The sequence below is a fragment of the Aethina tumida genome, chromosome 1 (genome assembly GCF_024364675.1).
Source record: "Aethina tumida isolate Nest 87 chromosome 1, icAetTumi1.1, whole genome shotgun sequence".
Lineage (NCBI taxonomy): Eukaryota > Metazoa > Arthropoda > Insecta > Coleoptera > Nitidulidae > Aethina > Aethina tumida.
This window is the reverse complement of record NC_065435.1, coordinates 44,187,583-44,205,900: the sequence shown is the minus strand read 5'-3', so window position 1 is coordinate 44,205,900 and position 18,318 is coordinate 44,187,583. Positions and strand designations below refer to the sequence as shown.

General features: G+C 33.0%; 8 protein-coding genes across 8 annotated transcripts; all 8 read left to right on the top strand.

Moving 5' to 3' along the window:
• Window positions 1–2,604: 2,604 nt before the first annotated feature.
• On the top strand, window positions 2,605–3,354 carry LOC109604422 (shematrin-like protein 1). The gene is made up of 2 exons (XM_049968479.1): window positions 2,605–2,631; window positions 3,037–3,354. The coding sequence occupies exons 1-2, from the start codon at window positions 2,605–2,607 to the stop codon at window positions 3,352–3,354; spliced, it is 345 nt and encodes a 114-aa protein (XP_049824436.1).
• A 406-nt stretch (window positions 3,355–3,760) lies between these two features.
• Window positions 3,761–4,828, top strand: LOC109604862 (uncharacterized). The gene is made up of 2 exons (XM_020021410.2): window positions 3,761–4,100; window positions 4,279–4,828. Exons 1-2 carry the CDS (start codon window positions 4,068–4,070, stop codon window positions 4,780–4,782), a joined length of 537 nt encoding a protein of 178 aa, XP_019876969.2. The 5' UTR covers window positions 3,761–4,067; the 3' UTR covers window positions 4,783–4,828.
• Window positions 4,829–5,897: 1,069 nt separating this feature from the next.
• LOC109604893 (uncharacterized) lies at window positions 5,898–6,875 on the top strand. The gene is made up of 2 exons (XM_020021445.2): window positions 5,898–6,026; window positions 6,363–6,875. The coding sequence occupies exons 1-2, from the start codon at window positions 6,000–6,002 to the stop codon at window positions 6,819–6,821; spliced, it is 486 nt and encodes a 161-aa protein (XP_019877004.1). The 5' UTR covers window positions 5,898–5,999; the 3' UTR covers window positions 6,822–6,875.
• Window positions 6,876–9,407: 2,532 nt separating this feature from the next.
• Window positions 9,408–10,332, top strand: LOC126264276 (uncharacterized). The gene is made up of 2 exons (XM_049961410.1): window positions 9,408–9,502; window positions 9,957–10,332. The coding sequence occupies exons 1-2, from the start codon at window positions 9,479–9,481 to the stop codon at window positions 10,287–10,289; spliced, it is 357 nt and encodes a 118-aa protein (XP_049817367.1). The 5' UTR covers window positions 9,408–9,478; the 3' UTR covers window positions 10,290–10,332.
• Window positions 10,333–12,113: 1,781 nt separating this feature from the next.
• Window positions 12,114–13,186, top strand: LOC109604872 (uncharacterized). Its single transcript, XM_020021421.2, has 2 exons — window positions 12,114–12,393; window positions 12,455–13,186. Exons 1-2 carry the CDS (start codon window positions 12,382–12,384, stop codon window positions 13,070–13,072), a joined length of 630 nt encoding a protein of 209 aa, XP_019876980.1. The 5' UTR covers window positions 12,114–12,381; the 3' UTR covers window positions 13,073–13,186.
• Window positions 13,187–14,157: 971 nt separating this feature from the next.
• On the top strand, window positions 14,158–14,844 carry LOC126265789 (uncharacterized). Its single transcript, XM_049968432.1, has 2 exons — window positions 14,158–14,264; window positions 14,323–14,844. Exons 1-2 carry the CDS (start codon window positions 14,253–14,255, stop codon window positions 14,842–14,844), a joined length of 534 nt encoding a protein of 177 aa, XP_049824389.1. The 5' UTR covers window positions 14,158–14,252.
• A 1,226-nt stretch (window positions 14,845–16,070) lies between these two features.
• Window positions 16,071–16,575, top strand: LOC126266176 (uncharacterized). The gene is made up of 2 exons (XM_049969443.1): window positions 16,071–16,095; window positions 16,178–16,575. The coding sequence occupies exons 1-2, from the start codon at window positions 16,087–16,089 to the stop codon at window positions 16,469–16,471; spliced, it is 303 nt and encodes a 100-aa protein (XP_049825400.1). The 5' UTR covers window positions 16,071–16,086; the 3' UTR covers window positions 16,472–16,575.
• A 112-nt stretch (window positions 16,576–16,687) lies between these two features.
• Window positions 16,688–18,308, top strand: LOC126265783 (uncharacterized). The gene is made up of 4 exons (XM_049968370.1): window positions 16,688–17,003; window positions 17,413–17,832; window positions 17,882–18,117; window positions 18,159–18,308. The coding sequence occupies exons 1-4, from the start codon at window positions 16,898–16,900 to the stop codon at window positions 18,306–18,308; spliced, it is 912 nt and encodes a 303-aa protein (XP_049824327.1). The 5' UTR covers window positions 16,688–16,897.
• Window positions 18,309–18,318: the final 10 nt, after the last annotated feature.

The following is an 18,318-nucleotide window of genomic DNA, read 5'->3' as shown; positions in this document are numbered from 1 at the left end:
TACTTTAAAATATAGACAATGGTGATTTTTTATCAAAAATTATTCAAATATTTAGAATTATTTATAATAAATTAGGTGACATTACCAATTTAGAATGAATACTTGTGTTTTTGTGGTTTGGTGAATTGCAGTAGTATTTTCAGTAAAGGTATTTTTTTAGTTTAATTGTTTGTTACTCAAAAAACAATTTTAAATTCTACACAGTTTTATAATTCCTAATAATTATACTTATAATGTGATAATTATTTCTGCGAGTAATTGAGATATAAAAAAAGCATAATAAACTATGTAATAATTATTAAAGTTTGCTGATTTATGATAAATCTCATCTGGACATTTGTATTATATCACATAATCATTGTAACCACATTTCATTGCGGTTTACTACTACATGTCTTTATTAGCTCGGTCAGAATAGCATAACCATTAAGTACCGGATTTATTTAAATCAGTTAGTAATTTCGCATCTTCGTGGAATAACAATCAGTCTTAACCTTTCATTGCGAGATAAATATCATAAATTGTTCGTGTATAATTTTGAAAAAAGTACTTCCCTGTAAGATGCATTTCGTTTATATTTATTCAAAATGTTCGCAATTTAAATGAAACGTGATCTCATCCAAGCAAATATTGTTATTTATGCTCATATATTAGGTACTCGAAAAAGTAATTTACGTTTTTAATTTTAAAACAACATAATTTTCTTTAAAATAACTTATATTCGGCCATAATAATTTACAGTTTTATGTCAATTTTCAATAAGCAAGTTCATTCCATGGGAAGAAATTTTGAGTTCTAGGAGGTGAATAAAAAATCAAACTGTTTAGGTCATGTCTTCAGAATTTAACCATTTATTACGTAAACAATTGGTCAAGGACAAAAACAAATACTAGTGACATGGAGAAACATCTGGACTATATGGTGGATGAGATGGAAGTTATAATTTAATATTTTGAAGCTTTCTTTCAGTCTTTAATTGGACATATGTTCTTGAGCTGATACGAAGAGGAAGAATGTCTCTTCAATTGATTAAAGAATCCTATCTTCAAATTTTTAAATGAAATTGGTCAATTTGCGAAGAATAGACAGTTGATTGAAGAGGCAGAATGCCCCTTCTATTGATTAAAGAATCTTATCTTCAAATTATTTCATGAATTTGGTTAATTTGCAAGGAATAGACAGTTGATTGAAGAAGCAGAATGCCTCATCTATTGATTAAAGAATTTTATCTTCAAATTTTTTCATGAATTTGGTCAATTTGTGAGCAATAGACAGTTGATTGAATAGGCCAAACGCTCTTGGTAGGTATTCATCAAAATCATTATTGAATTACTGTTCCACCAGGTTTACAAGCTTCAACTCATTGTCATGACCTGTGGAAATTGTAATCAATCCATTCATCGTCTGATTTAGCAATATAATCAACAAAATGCTCATGTGTGTTGAATACAAAGAGAGAAATGGTGATTGTCAACTTTTTGATAAAATTCATTGTATGGAACCTCCTTCTAATGGTTCTTCTAATGGTTGATTCAATCAGCATTTCCAAACATATTATAATAGAATTTTGCAGGAAATATCACTTAATTTCTTCGTTTGTAGAAGTTTTAGGATGACTTTGACGTTGTTCATCCTCAGCTTCATCATTTGCAGTATCTTCTTCAAACGTACTGAATAAATTTGAATCATTTTTAATCATAAAAATGTTGTAAGTACAGTGTAGAAAAAATAAATGGTATAGTTAGAACATAGTTTTTAAAAAATATGTTCAGTTTAATACAATAATGTTAAAATATAGTATAAAAATTTATTATTTGTGGACCAACGTAAATTACTTTTTTCAGTACCTCATATTTAAACTATTACAATACAAATTCTATTCCATGATAATGACAAAATCAAATATTTAAAACATTTATTTTTAGTAATATTGTTAAATTTATAAATAATTTTCTCATTAAAGTTTCAATTAATGAGTTAAATTTTATAAGGAAAGAATTTATTGGTTCCTGATCTAATAAAATAATCAATTAAAGTCAAAAAATCTCAATTAACATTCAAATTGCATATGATAGAATATCTGAAAATAGAGTGTTTATTAAATCGCGACAACAGATCCAGACGTGTTGTAAATATATAATTAACTTATATCATGGGAAACACCAGCTACGTAACACTTTTTAACGGTCGATGTTTATACATGCGAATGTCCGTCAATTTGGATTACAGTTTGTTAAGACAATATTGACAAACCTTGCCTATTTAGAAGGCAAGATTATTCTTTGTGACTCACTTTAAGCCGGATAGGACGAAACGACGTCGTCATTCGGTATATTCTCTAGGTTGAACACGTTCCAAAATTACACCATTAGGCAATTTAAAAAAAAATAAAAATGAAACCCTAAATTAATAATGCAACACATTTTTGCGACACCGCATTGTATTTTTTTTTACTGGGAAACCCTGACAAAATAACCGAACACATTTTTCAAACACACAATTATTAAAAAATAATTTCCCCTCGGTAGTTTTATGTAATTCTTTGCACATGTCAGTTGAGATCATCAATAATTACAATGTAATTAATCGCGTTGATGTACAACGATGGGCATATTTTTCCCGCATTTGAATGTTGGTGTATATTTAAATTTAAAAAATCGTTCGTGACTGTCTGGGGCATAATAAGATACGTATCGTCATGTAAATACTGTTTCTGTACATTTTTTATTGGGATATTATTTTGGTTGATACACTCACATTCAGTACTAAAGAGTTAGGTTCAAGGTCTAAGTAATCAGAAATGTGTTTGTAAATTGTGTTTTGTACGTGAATGTTTTCACATTTTAATATACGTTTTTACGTGTGGTATAAATCAATGAATAACTTTTAAGTAAACTGTGGACTTCCCAGTTGTGACATGTCTTCAATTACTAAATACTATCGTTGTTGGTTCTTTTAAGTAAATAAACGAAGGACATTATTACTATGAGAAACATTATGAGTAACTTGTTTACTTAATATAATTCATTTTTTTAGATGCTGAAATTCCTGGTCATTTTAGTAATTATAGCACGAACGTCAGCTGCCCCAATATTCTTCGGTTTGCTTAAGGATCTGCTCGGACTTGGCACCACCAACTACAACTCAAATTCAAACAAGAATTTGAATTATGGATATGGTTATGGATACGGATACGGCTTTCCCAATTATGGATATGGATACGGATATGGGGGAGGGAGCAATTATGCTTCTAACAATGCTTATCCTTATGGAAACCCTTATGGTTATCCATATCCATATCCGTATTCGGAATATCCAGATATGGATCCAAATGGAAATGTGCGTGGTCGATAATTGTGTAAAATACTTTTAATAAAATTGCTTTAAATTTAATTACTTTGTTGCTCTCCAAACTCGATAATTGAAGAAATTGCCAAAAAAATATCTTGTTTATTAAGATGTCCCAACATTTTTAATGAATGTACTAACTAAAAAGGTAAATAATTAGAAAAAATATTAAAACAAATATCTATAATAGGGGATTTTTTGGCGTTTATTAATAACGACTTAATAATATTTAAATATGTTAATGCATATTATTTAGAAACTTAATGTGGTGTTTTTTTTATTATTCAATAAAATCATCTATTTCTGTTTTTACTGTTATAACTTTCTTGATTATTGAGGTCAAAAAAGTGATAAAACTGTTTATACAGTAAATAACAATAAATATTGGCAAATCCAAATTTGCATTAGTGGTCAATTAATTTGACTCAAATCTAGCTGTGATACAGATACTAAAGCGTAAAATCATGATTAACTGACAGCATGTTGGACTTTGACTATCATCAAGACTTGGCTAGATCATTAGATGTTATGGCCAACGGTTCACTGTCCGTAAATTAATAAAAAAAAATCTACGAAAATGCCTTCGGGTTAATTACCTTATAGCTCCACCTATGCCCCTCTATATAAAAAGACCTGAGCTAACAGAAAATTCAATATTGCAAATTTGGCAGTCCATAAATTAGCACCAATTTTTTACTGTTGCTTTTAGTTGGTCCATAATGGAGTACGGTGGATATTTTAGTATTAGCAAGGTAAGCAATTTTTTTAGTTGTTTTTATTCAAATTTTAAACCAAATAATTAGATTTGTTAAATCTTTATAATTAAAATAAAAAACAGAAAAATTTAAAATACTATGAAATACATTTTATATAAATCAAAATTAGATTTACATATAAAATTTTTAATCCTACACAAATCATTGATTACAGCTGCTAATTCTCTTGGTCATTGTAACCCTTGCCTCTTCAATCCCAGCTCCAGTCCCTGAACCCAGACCGATTGGTGGCATCGGAGGCATCGGAGGCATCGGAGGCGTCGGTGGCATCGGCGGCGTCGGTGGCGTCGGTGGTCTAGGTGGTGTAGGTGGAGTCGGTGGTCTAGGTGGTGTAGGTGGAGTCGGTGGCGTCGGGGTGCTCGCCGTCAAAAAGGTCGGTTATGCCGGCATTGGTGGTCTTGGCGGCGGCTACGGCGCCGGCTACGGAGGTGGATTCGGCGGTGGCCACGGAAGCTTGCTAGGCGGTCTGGGAGGATACGGAGCCGGCTTCGGAGGCTACAGGGGAGGATATGCTGGAGGATACGGAGGTGGATACGGTGGTGGATACGGAGGAGGATATGGAGGAGGATATGGAGGAGCATTGGGCGGAGGATACGCTGGCGGATTAGGTGGTGGATTCGCTCACGGTGGAATCGGCGGAATTGGATTAGGAAGATAAATTATTTTAGTGTGTAATTAGAATAAAATAAATTATTTATTTATTATTCCTCGTCTTTTTATTTACGTAGCTCTTTAGGCTCTTTAATAATATTAATTAATTAATTTTTTAATAACGTACAGTATTTCTGCTATATTTTCTTGTTTATAAGAAAATATTTATTAATTTATAGGTTTGTAGTCTGTAAGTAAGAGTCTCTCTTATCACAATACACTTCTTGAATTCTTCATGAGAAATTTTATAAAAAATTATTAAGTGATTAACTTTGTTTAAAAATCAAAAAACAAATACATACAATTATGGACTATTACTATTTATGTAACATTTCATTTAGTAATCATAAGACATTGCTTGTATCTGTCTGTATCATTACCACTACCTCAAAAAGATAAAATCATTATTTTCATTATTCTAACAATCTTGATTATATTCTATGTAAAGATTATTTTGCAAATTTAATTTTATACATATATGTTATATTTAGGGCAGATTACTGGTATATTAATTATTATTTTTCATATTAGAATTTTTTATTAATACTTTTTTTACACATCATAATTGTACTTCTAAGAAAATGAAAAGATAAATCATTAAATATATTACAAAAAAGAAATTTATTTAAATATTTATTACTAAAGTTTTACATATGCAGGTATATTGTTTCACAATAATTTTATAATAAATATATAATTAAAAAAGTTAACCACTGATTTCATACTACTTTGTTATACTATTTACAAAATAATGAATAACAACATTAAGTCTACATCGTCCAAACTAATTAAACTGAACATGTTTCTATTCTATTACTGATGATTTTTGATCTCTCCTCAAAATCATTACCAAATCTGTTCCAACAAAGATTTTAGTTGTTTAAACAGTACAAACCAAGCCTTGTGTATTGTTTATTTAATCTTGAGAGTATTCTTAATTATTTCCCGACATCTACCCACAAATCCGTGTTGAAGAACCTATTACTAATTATAACTAAATATCACGAACAGGTACTAATTTATGAATGAGAAGTCTATCAGCGACATCGTTGCTCGTAATTGACATTGTCCAAAAAATCCCATTGCTACGAATGATTATCCTTGAGTTTACCGATTGTCACATACACACATAGATCACATATAAAAGACTTGGGTCGTAAGCCCAACCCGTCAATCACCAGTTCTTTTTTGGTGCAATCGTATTGTTTTAGTTCTGTGATAAACATGGCACTGCGTGGATATCTTAGCACTGTGAGTAATACTTTGTGAAAGTACTACATTTTTTTATTTATTTTTTTGTTCCTTCAGTATTTACTTGGAGTATTTAAATGTTCAATACTTTGGTCACGCATTGTGTTAATTGTTTTTGGCGAGTATTAGCAACCTTACAGTTCTGCATTTGGTACCCAATGTTAACGACGATGAGTCAAATTATAGTTGCATTGGTTGCATTTATAATAATTCCATTTTTGTTTAGTTACTTAAATAAATTTATTTCTTAAATTGAAAAATTAATAATATACTATTTCGTTAGCTCTGAAATTATTTCTTCTGCTTTTAAATTTCAACGAATTAATTAATTTCCAGATATTTCTTCTTCTTGCCATCCTGTCGGTTTACACAACGGCAGCTCCAACCCCAACGTTCAAGAAACATTGGGGATACGGAGGCACTGGAGGTGTGGCAGTGATCGGAATTAAAAAAATCGGTTACGGAGGATATGGAAGTGGTCCATACTACGGAGGATATAATAACGGCTACGGTGGAGGCTACGGAGGCGGCTACGGCGGTGGTTACGGTGGAGGATACGGCGGAGGTGTAGGAAGCGGCTACGGAAGTGGCTATGGAGGTGGCTACGGAAGTGGTTACGGAGGTGGTTACGGAGGTGGAAATGGAGGCGGATATGGAGGTGGATATGGAGGTGGTTACGGAGGTGGCTACGGAGGAGGAGTTGGATTCGGAGGAGGAATTGGTTTCGGAGGTGGTTTTGGCGGTGGTTTCGGCGGCGGATACGGAGGTGGATACGGAAGTGGATGGGGAAAATGAGATTATTAAGCTATGTAAACTGTCTACATAAATTATTTATTTATTTTTTTTAAATTGTGTTTTTATTTAATCATGACAACAACACCAAGAATGCCCAATCAAATTTGGGTGTTGTAAGCTGAGTTGCATATGTTAAAATTGGTTCCTAATACTAATGAATTCGGAGCGACAAAAAAATAATTATTGACTACTATTAAATTACGTGAGAATTAATTAAGATTTTACAAAACACTGATTATACGCATGTACCGGGAAAATACCTTTTCTATTTCCAACAAGAAAATTATTACGTTTATTAATAACTGTTTTGGTGTTAGATAATTACAACGTTTATTAATATTTAGATGCTTAAAACATATAAAGGAGTAAGTAAATTTCATTTTAATTTATTTATTGTTAATCATTAGTTGGTTAATAATGAAATCCAAAAAAAGTATGAGGATATTTTTTGTGTTGATTCTCCTAGTAAGTATAATTAATTAATTTTAAATTTTTTGATTGAATTAATTAGTATTACTCTTAACTTAATAAATATATTAATTGTTTTTTAATTAGTTTACATTAGTATGTGCATCGCTGGCCAACCCATTACCTCAACCCTTTTTTAAGAAGAAAAAGAATAATTGTGGATGTCGTAGAAAAGGGGGTTTTGGTCATTTTGGCGGAGGAGGAGGTGGTGGAGGTGGAGGCGGAGGAGGAGGTGGAGGCGGTGGTGGCGGTGGAGGAGGCGGTGGTGGCGGAGGAGGTGGATTCGGTTTTGGTTTTGGAGGAGGGTACGGAAAGAAGTAATTGAAATAGTGTTTTGTAAAATGTTTCTACTGCCAAATAAAAAGTTATACCGAATATATTCTTGCCATTTTATTTAGTCACAACGAGATAATATCAAAAATGAGACGGTAAAATTTTTTATAAATCTATTTTTAGTTATAAGAATAATTATCAGAGACTTGTTCTTATTAATTATCTGATGTTATCACTATATAGTAAAACATCAAACAAGGAAAAAAAAGAGATGGATTGAGGTAAGAGCATATTATGCTAGACAACATTTTTAGAATTTTTTCAAAAACATATTTTTCATTTAAATTATTTGATAATTATTTCAGCTATAACGTTACAATTAATTTCAGTAATCACTAAAGTAATACATCAACTTAAATAAATATTAAATTTAAATTGACTTAGATTAAAAATAATAGTTATGTTTAATTTATAATTAATAAAACAATTAAATATAAAACTTAAATTGTTTTAAATTAAAAATAATTATTTTATTTAATTTAAAATTAATAAAACTATTAAATATTAAGTTTAAATTGAGTTAAATTAAAAATAATTGTTTTATTTAATTTTAATTAAATGATTTCCGATGTAACGTTACAATTAATTTCAGTAACCATCAAAGTAATACATCCACTTAAATAAAGTAACTGTACATATTGGTATTAGAGATAATTTTGCTCCATTAATAATTACTTGACTTAAATAAAATAACAAATAAATTTTTACTTTCTAATTTATTTCACATCAGTCCATATAATAAATACATACAATATTATTAAACAACTTTATAAAATACTGTATCGAACTTATTTTCCATATCCACCGCCTGCTCCTCCGCCAAAACCGAATCCACCGCCTCCTCCAAAACCACCGCCGCCTCCGCCTCCACCGCCACCTCCGCCGCCGCCACCACCTGCGCCATACCCTCCTCCAGCACCGTGACCGCCGCCATAGTGACCGCCACTGTTTCCACCCGACATGCAACAAGGGACACACTGGCATCCTCCGCCACTCGGATAACCACCACCACCACCCCCGGGCACTTTCTTAATGGTGATTTGCAAGCCACCGCCTCCGCCATAACCCGGGTTGCCTCCTCCTCCGCAGCAATAACCGCTATTTCCTCCGCCACCTCCAAGGTGATTCAAAATTTTCTTCAGATGGGGTGATGGTTCCGCATTTAATTCCAATATTATGGTAAGCTGAAAATTAAATATGTCACGTTATTAATATAAAATTAAAAACGACAACTAAAAGGATGAAATTAATTTACACTTACAAATAACAAAAAATAAAGGTGTGAAACAAACATTTTGGAGCACAGTGTACTTCATGTGGAGTTATTCCAATATAACTAATTATTTCACACTGAATTCGTTTTTTATATGCAATCTGTCTACTGAAACTTTATAATTATTTTAATTATTAATATTAACTTGGAAAACCACTATATCCGTTATGTATTTTTCAAAATAATAGACAGATAAACTAACTTTTACGTACTATAATTTATTATTGTACTAACAATTGATAAATTGTCATACATCATTAAATATATTATATATTTATTTACATTAAACTATTTCTAAACTATAATACTAGTCTTAAAATGATTAAGTATAATTGTAAGTCCAAAATAGAGTGTGATATAGTATAAAAACTCATTTTCTGTATGTACTAATAACCAATATGTCAGTGTGGGTTTCATTGAATTAACTATATGAAGATTTAAATTTTTATTGTCCAGTTTCCAGATAATTACTCAGCTTGCGCATCTGTATAATTGCATCAAGGAAAATGTATAAATTAAAGAAGAATTATTTTGTTTCATTTAGTTGTTGTGTTGAGTTCGGTGGAAAACTAAATTATTTACGATGAGAAGTGGATTTTTATTAGTCGTAAGTACATTTCAAATATTTATTAGAAAATTTATTAATTCTTTATAATAATAATATTTAGAAGTGAGTTAGTTATAAAAGATAAAGAACTTTCTGAACATGTATTTGATTTCTCCCAATATTAAAATTAATTAATTTGTATAATTTAAAGTCACCTTGATTTCAAAATCTATATTCACATACACATTTTGAAATTCCCTCTGAATCATATCTGTTTAGTTATCGAACGTGGCTGAAGGGTATTTAATTTTTAAGCAACAATTGTTCTTCTAAGAAAAGGAAAGTTTAAAAACGGAACCTTCATCTTTGGCCTTTTTATAATTATTCTTCGATTTAAAATCCAATTAATTTTATTCACATTTGAAATTCACGTGATTTTTTAACCTACGATGCCAAATTAGAAATTTAAAATTTTCCGTTGAATTCAGCCTACCAAATTCGTGATCTGTTACAGTTCGTAGTCTGCTTCGCAATTGTCTTCGATGTGTGCCAATCGGCCCCGACCTTCTTCAAGAAGTTCGGAGGAGGCGGCTGCTGCGGCGGAGGAGGCGGCGGTTTGATAATTAAGAAAATTTACATCAGCGGAGGCGGAGGTTATCCCGGCGGCGGTGGAGGTTATCCGGGCGGCGGCCACGGCGGTGGAGGAGGTTGGGGCGGAGGCGGAGGCTGGGGTGGAGGAGGCGGCGGAGGTGGTGGAGGAGGATGGGGCGGAGGTGGTGGTGGAGGATGGGGAGGTGGATTCGGTGGAGGCTTCGGCGGTGGTCATGGAAAAGGATGGGGAAAATAATGATGGATTCGTGTTCAAGTGAAATAGTTTAATAAAGAATTTGATTTTATTTGTTGCTCCTTATTCAGTAAACTGAAGCCTTAAAATGAGTTTTGACGGTTTGATTGATACGTGTCATGAGTTTTTAAAATTAAATCAGTTTTTTAAGGTGGTAATTTTTTATTTAAAATATAATCACTAAAATTCTTCCCGACAAAGCTACGTGAAAAAAAAAACCCAAAAAATGTTAACCAGTTCAATACCGTTAATCTTAATCTAGTGTTTGACCATGCTAACTAACTTAAATGAAAAAAAATATGAATATTTAATGGTTGTAAGTTTTAAAAAAATTCCATGAAACTCTGCAATAGTTTCTTCAGCTACAAATCTGGAAATTAATTCAAAACCTATTCAACATTCGATTAGTATTCAATAACGAAACATCTATTAAAATTAACCATAAAGAGCTTTTCAAGTTCATCATGCGTGCGTACGCTCGTGTATGAATAAAAACAACCTTGTATAATTTTTAACCTATCCATAACTGTAGGGAATTCCGCGATGATTGAGGATTATTTGCCGGTAATTTATTCAGGAAATGCAATAAATAAATAATTTACTTGCATTCCACGTTCGAAGGAATCGTGTACTGAGTGTGGCGGAGTCGGTGGGGTCACTTGCTCTATTGATGAGGAAGTTCAAATTATATTTGAGTTGATAACAACAACTCACATTTACATGTTTTTCTTGGAAGGAGAGAAAATTTTGGCACGTGTAGTAACCTAATATTTTAATATATTCAATTAAAACATTGGCAAAAACGAGTTTTAACTGGATCAGAAAGGCGGTGATTCCCAATTTACATGTTAATTTGCATATTAAATTTATTTAGCGCAGAATGAAGTGTCATTTACATAAGTTGATAGATCCTTTACGTCTTACGAGTTTTTAGAAGAACATTTAGATAAGAACATAAAATAAATTTTAATTTTAATTTTATATATGTACTCCTTTCCAGTTTGTTTAACAAACATTATTATTGTTATTACTGCTAACGTTTCTTATTGACAGTTATAATTGATTTAACCCAGACAGTGCAAAATTATTTACCTCACGTTTTATTACTTTTTGGGGATCTAATATTGTTGATTCTAAGTCAACAATTTTGGATATCAAATTAACATATTAGGATTTCTTGAAGGTTAAACTTGAAATTTTGATTGTTTTTAATTAATAATTTCCATATGATATGAATTCTGTTATAAACATCTGTCGTGTTTATATACAATACTATATAATGTTTATAAACAAAATAAGATTAATACTATATACATAAACAATAATATTCTATTCTGAACGTCAGAAAAAATAAAACAAATTTACAGAATATATTTCCGAAATTAAAATTTGAAATAATATTTAAATTTAATTGTTTAAGAGTGAAATAACAATAATACTCCACATTTCAAGTAAAAACTGATTAAAAAAAAATAATTTATGAATTTGACTTGGTTAATTATGTTAATAATAGGTATGAATTTATTGTTATTGAATGAAAATTAACGAAATATACACAACAATACAAACACAAAAAGAATAAGCAGAAACTAGTTAGATTAATAAATTTGAATATGTAAATATTGTCTTATATAACACATTAAAAGGCGAAGGAAATTATAATTTAATTTTATTAAACTATTCAAAATATTAAAATTTGAAATTTAATTGAAAAGGATATTCTGTCTCTTATTTTTATCTACTTACTTTTGAATTTTTAAGCCGTAAAATAATTTTTTTTCTTCAAATCTGCGTAAAAAATAAATTGATGTTCGATTTCCGACAATTATAAGTTACCTTATATCTTTACATCTTAAGTTCAATGCCACTACTGAGTGGAATAAATATTATTTTTCTACATGGTCACCGACACTGTAAGGAAAAATATACAGAATTACGTTCGTGCTATTTTTTTACAGATAAACAAACCGGTTCAAAATGTCCCAAATCTCTAATATGTTCGATATATAAATATGCCGTTTTTGGGCGAATCTAATCATTACTCTTTTGCTCGAGCTATTAGTTGTTTGATTAAATTTGGTCTTTGGATACAACCATGATGTCCAAGGTAAGTTTTTCCCTTTATAATAATTTCAACATTTTGAAAAAAATGTTTTTATTGATTTCAGGCCGCAGTACTTGCTTTCATGGTAATGACTACATCGGTCATTACCACCCCCGTGCCTAAGGCACAGTTCGGCTTAGGAGGCGGCGGCGGCGCCGGCGGTGGATTCGGCGGTGGTGCCGGCGGTGGATTCGGCGGTGGTGCCGGCGGTGGATTCGGCGGCGGTGCCGGTGGAGGCGGTGGATTCGGAGGTGGAGAAGGAGGCGGCTTCGGCGGTGGCCTCGGAGGTGGCCTCGGAGGTGGCGGTGGATTCGGAGGCGGAGCTGGCGGCGGTATTGGCGGCGGATTCGGAGGCGGAGAAGGTGGCGGATTCGGAGCCGGTGGTGGTTTGGGCGGAGGAGCCGGAGGCGGATTCGGCGGCGGTGCTGGCGGTGGTGCCGGTGGCGGATTCGGCGGCGGAGAAGGAGGCGGATTCGGCGGCGGAATCGGAGGTGGACTCGGAGGCGGTGCTGGATTCGGAGGCGGAGCTGGCGGCGGTATTGGCGGCGGCTTCGGCGGAGGAGAAGGAGGCGGATTCGGTGGTGGAGCCGGTGGTGGCGGCGGAATTGGAGGCGGTATTGGAGGCGGAGCCGGCGGTGGATTCGGCGGCGGAGAAGGAGGCGGATTCGGATTCGGTCGCTAAGAATGAGACGGATCAGTCCGTAGCGGACACCACCTTCACCATCACCTTTGATAAATTAAGTCATATCTGTAAATTAAATCTTATTTATAGAATAAATAAATTATTAAATTATTACATATGTGTATATTTTACATGCTCATTAACTAAATTTACATGTCAAACTATTTTCCAAAAATTACTCTTCAAACTATTCACTATAATTGTATTTAATCCAAGATTGAACAGGATGTGTTAAATTACGAAGATTTCCTGTTTTTTATATGTTTTCTGGTAAAAAATTGGTGAAATATTCATAATAACGGTTATTAGGTAAAATAAGAAGACTAAAAGTGTAACTATAAAGTAGATTATTATTCACTTTTTTCAAATTTTGATCAATTTATTATTTATCTTGAATAAAAGTTTTATTATACTATAATAAGTAATATGGTAAACAACAACAGTAGATTTTAAATGATACCATTATTAGGTTTTTCTTTTTTTGTTTGTTTTGTGGATTTTTCTGTTACTCCAAGATTTTTATTAGAAATATAATAATATGTTATGAATTATTTAATGTAAGCAATTTTCAAACATTTTTGATAAAATGAAATGTCTTTTCATCCTTCAAATATTGCTGTGCTAATGCAATAACATAGTTGTTTAGCCAAAAACATTTGTGAACAGTATGACCGATTTCAACTTTAATTGAAATCAAAGGAGGTGATAGTAAAATTGAACGTCTAACAAATTTCGTGCTAAAATAAGGTAACAACTGAGTGAAATTAAAAAAAAAACACAACACGATTCGAGGTCGGCCACATTGTTAAAACTGTAAAAAAATAAAATTAAAGTATTATCAAAAATGTTACACAGCTGCAAATGTAAACTAATACAATACTTGCTGAATCGAATGAATGTTGTCTTTAATTCGTTACCCTGCTATAAATATTTCAGTAATGTTAGAATTAATGTATAATTATTGTCTTGCATCTTTTGTTCAATGCCACCGTTGAGACTAGAGTAAATAATATTTTTCTACACGGTCACCTATGATGAAAAGAAAAATATACAAAATTACACACTGATGTTCTTCTTTTTGTAAACAAACCGGTCCAAAATTTCAGAAATCTCGTATATAAGTATGGCGTTTTTGGACAAATATTATCATTAATCGTGAGTTCGAGCTTTGGATAAAATCATGATATCAAAGGTAAGATTTTTTTAATCAGCCTTATTTGAAAAAAATATAATTGATGTATGTATTTCAGGCCGCATTACTTGTTTTCATGGTAATGACTACATCAGTCATTACCACCCCCATGCCTAGACCCCAATATGGATTAGGAGGCGGAAGCGGTGGTGGATTCGGAGGCGGCGGCGGCGCCGGTGGAGGATTCGGCGGTGGAGCAGGAGGTGGCGCCGGATTTGGCGGTGGTGAAGGTGGCGGATTTGGCGGTGGATCCGGTGGTGGTGGAGGATTCGGCGGCGGAGCCGGAGGTGGCGGTGGATTCGGCGGCGGATCTGGCGGCGGATTTGGTGGAGGACAAGGCGGCGGATTCGGCGGTGGAGCCGGAGCTGGTGGAGGATTCGGTGGTGGAGCCGGAGCTGGTGGAGGATTCGGTGGTGGAGCCGGAGGTGGCGGCGGATTCGGTGGCGGAGCCGGTGGTGGATTCGGAGGTGGAGAAGGAGGCGGATTCGGAGCGGGAGGAGGAAACGGATACGGCGGTGGATACGGCGGCGGAGAAGGTCGAGGATTCGGTGGCGGGCACCATCATCACCACCATGGATAAATTAAAGCATTAATTTAGCTGTGATAAATAAATTATTAAACTATTACATATGTGTATATTTTAAAAACATATTCAAATTAGATAAATACAAAACAAAATTTGTAAAATCTATTATAAATGCATATTTCACTATCTTATGTTTCAAAAAAGTATTAAGAAAAAATAAATGCATGTACTATTATTATATGTATATAATAATAAACAATATTCTAGACATAATTTCTAGTTTATATTATAAAATATCATACATAGGCCACTACATAAAATTCGTTTCTACAAGAATTCAATGTTATTTTCAAACGGAATAGCAACATTTATCAAACAACCATTGTTTTAGTACCTGTGTGTTACTAAATTATGTTATTTTTGTCTCACTTATCCCATAACAGCCTATTAGAGCCTTGATCTTTCTCCTGCAAGGAGTGATTTTAGTTGAACGTCCAAGAATTCCATTGTAAGCTTAACTTCCCATACAAGGTACAACAAATCGTTCTTCCAGAAAATCAGGAAAAATTCAAAAGTAGTAAAGTAGTGGTAGAGTAATCTACAAAAGAAATAAGAATATCAAATTTGATTTGATGAAGGAGAAGTTTTATTGACTATAGATAATAAAATATATCATTGAGTATGTAAATGATACTTTCTTTCTCTTCTCTGACTAAACGGTATTTAAATTTTGCGTAGACGTCAACTAAATCCTACATTTGTTTTGCAACGTTGTTTCTCAAGTTTGAAGAGGAAAATAGGAAAAATTCAATTGTCCCCATATTTTAGAAATTTTACATACTGGTACCAACTTTTATTGAATTCTTTATTAGCTCTCGCTGTACACATCATTTGCAAACACATTTTTTGGTAAACTGACAAAAAAGATGATGTTTAAATAATCATTCATGTTATATTACCACAAGATTTCAAAAATATTAGAATTACTGCTAATTTTTTTATTTTCTTTCTAGTGTAATATTCTGATTTATTTTTCAGCAAATTACATTTATACCTAACAGTATGTTCAATGTCATTACTGGGACTAGACCAGATAATATTTGTCTACATGGTCATCGGCACAGAAAAGAAAAATATACAAATAAATTTACATTCGTGCGGGTTTTTTTCTAGGTAAACAAACCGGTCCAAAATGTCTCAAATTTCTGATATCTTCGATATATAAATATGGCGTTTTTGGATGTAACTCATCATTAATTGTGAGTTCGAGCTGAAGTTTGGTGGTCTTTGGATAAAATGTCCAAGGTAAGATATTACCAGCTAATTCAAAAAAGTATAAATTATTTCTATAAAAATTAAAAAAAAAAATTTTATTTATTTATTTCAGGCCGTATTACTTGTTTTCGTGGTGATGGCTGCATCAGCCATTGCCAGCCCCGTGCCTAAGCCCCAATTTGGACTGGGAGGCGGTGGCGGATTCGGAGGCGGATTCGGCGGCGGCTTCGGCGGTGGAGCCGGTGGCGGATTTGGCGGCGGATTCGGAGAAGGTTTCGGCGGTGGACTCGGCGGCGGACTCGGAGGTGGCGGCGGATTTGGTGGTGGCGGCGGATTCGGCGGTGGTGCCGGTGGCGGATTCGGCGGTGGATTCGGAGAAGGAGGCGGATTCGGTTTTGGACGTTGAGAACGAATTAGCTAGCGTCAGACACCACCAATGACCACCGTGATAATTAATATTTTTTGTCATAAATAAATTGATTTACTTTTATAATAAACAAATTATAAAATCACTAGATGTGCATGGTTACATGCCCTTTAACTTACTTGATAAATTCCCCACATAATATTGTTGTACGCTAATACAAAACAAATTAATTCTATAAAGTATTATAAATATTTCATCATTGAAATTTAAAAAAATATGATCCTATTGTACCATTTTCACTTTACATTACATGCACGAACATCTCTTTCCGATCCTAAGATAAATAAACTACATTTAGTTCCACCGAATAATTTTCTGCTCTAAGACTTCTAACTGGAAATCGGCATTAGATACGCGACACATCAGTCATGTCAGTCTCTATTTGGGTCTCAGTACGAAAATAAAATGTACATTATCCGAATCTGTATCATTTTGTCATATTGTTCGATAATCTGGTGTGATTGGGTTGAAATAACACAAGTTAAAGGAACAAATTACACTTTACAAACCGGTAAGTCAACAATTGTATCTAGTTGATCTTAAATTTTTCTAAAATCCATAAATATTATTATATAATAAAAAAAATTCCAAGCAAAAAACTTGTTATGATTGATATTTAACATTATAAATTTTACATCTGCCTAATAAATAAATGTTTTGAATTAAATTTTGAATTTTAAAATACCAAACATTTTGATTAAAACGTTTTCTATTATAATATTTTTCGAATAAACAACAACAGTTCTCAAAAATAACTAAAAATAAACTTGTATTATTAATATAATAATTTATAATAAGGTATTTTAAAGTAATCTTATGCCTTAGTTTTAAATATTGTCTTTCCCTGAATATCCACCAGGACAAAATAATTTAATTTAATATAAGAACAATCGACATACGTTTAACTAGTACTGTTTTAGAATTTCCTCTGTTGGAAACTCCATCAACAATTCAAAAGCCATTTGTATCCACAACCACACCCTCAAGTTATGAAATTGTAATGAGAACTCCATACTACAACGACCTAATGTTGACTATAGCCCCTTCAAATCAATTACAAAGAAAGATAGGTAACAAAGGAACTACGGTCCGGGTCACTCCAACCGTGGATACTACTTCACCACCAATAAGTGTGTCATTTCCAACCGAAAATATAACTGAAGAAATACTTGAAGATGAAAAACAAGAAAATGATGAGACCAAAGAAAATTGGAAATTCGATAGTTTTATACCCATGGTTAAAACGATTCAAAAGACACTGATGAAAGACCAGGATAAATCGGTGACCAATAAAATTGCGGTGTTGAAAAATTTAAGGGACAAACTTTTATGGAACATAGGTAATTTAAAATTGCAAGATTTATTTGAATTTCCATTAAATTTTTGAAGGCGACAAAATGACGAATCTGTGGGGTCCGTCGGATCAGAATCGGCAGGCACGAGGCTATAAAGATGAACACCACATGGACTTTCCTTCGAACGAGGGAGCCCTTATGACAATTGGTTTTCTGACATTTGCCGTCTTCCTCATAAAACTAGTCTTGGTAAAATTTTATTTTATGGTACCGCTTAGTTTTATTATTAAGTCCGGATTAAAGTGCATTTTGCCCGGAAAATATGACACAGTTTACCAACCGTATTAATTTTTGTGTAAATCTGTTTTCAGAAACTCATTTATGCCTTGAAATATAAACAACAGTATTACATGACGACAACCACGACAGCAGCCACCGTATTTATAAGAAGACAACGGGATATTGATGAAGATGAAAACGCAAGAATATTAAAACTTATTGAAGAGTTTAGATTAGACTGAATATTTATTT

Coding starts and splice junctions, on each gene's coding strand:
- LOC109604893 (XM_020021445.2), top strand. CDS start 6,000: ATGGCACTGCGTGGATATCTTAGCACT. Junction 6,027..6,362: donor TGCGTGGATATCTTAGCACT/GTGAGTAATACT, acceptor ATTAATTTCCAG/ATATTTCTTCTTCTTGCCAT.
- LOC109604862 (XM_020021410.2), top strand. CDS start 4,068: ATGGAGTACGGTGGATATTTTAGTATTAGCAAG. Junction 4,101..4,278: donor GATATTTTAGTATTAGCAAG/GTAAGCAATTTT, acceptor CATTGATTACAG/CTGCTAATTCTCTTGGTCAT.
- LOC109604422 (XM_049968479.1), top strand. CDS start 2,605: ATGGGCATATTTTTCCCGCATTTGAAT. Junction 2,632..3,036: donor TATTTTTCCCGCATTTGAAT/GTTGGTGTATAT, acceptor TCATTTTTTTAG/ATGCTGAAATTCCTGGTCAT.
- LOC126265783 (XM_049968370.1), top strand. CDS start 16,898: ATGTACATTATCCGAATCTGTATCATTTTGTCATATTGTTCGATAATC. Junction 17,004..17,412: donor AAATTACACTTTACAAACCG/GTAAGTCAACAA, acceptor GTACTGTTTTAG/AATTTCCTCTGTTGGAAACT. Junction 17,833..17,881: donor CAAACTTTTATGGAACATAG/GTAATTTAAAAT, acceptor AAATTTTTGAAG/GCGACAAAATGACGAATCTG.
- LOC126264276 (XM_049961410.1), top strand. CDS start 9,479: ATGAGAAGTGGATTTTTATTAGTC. Junction 9,503..9,956: donor GAAGTGGATTTTTATTAGTC/GTAAGTACATTT, acceptor GATCTGTTACAG/TTCGTAGTCTGCTTCGCAAT.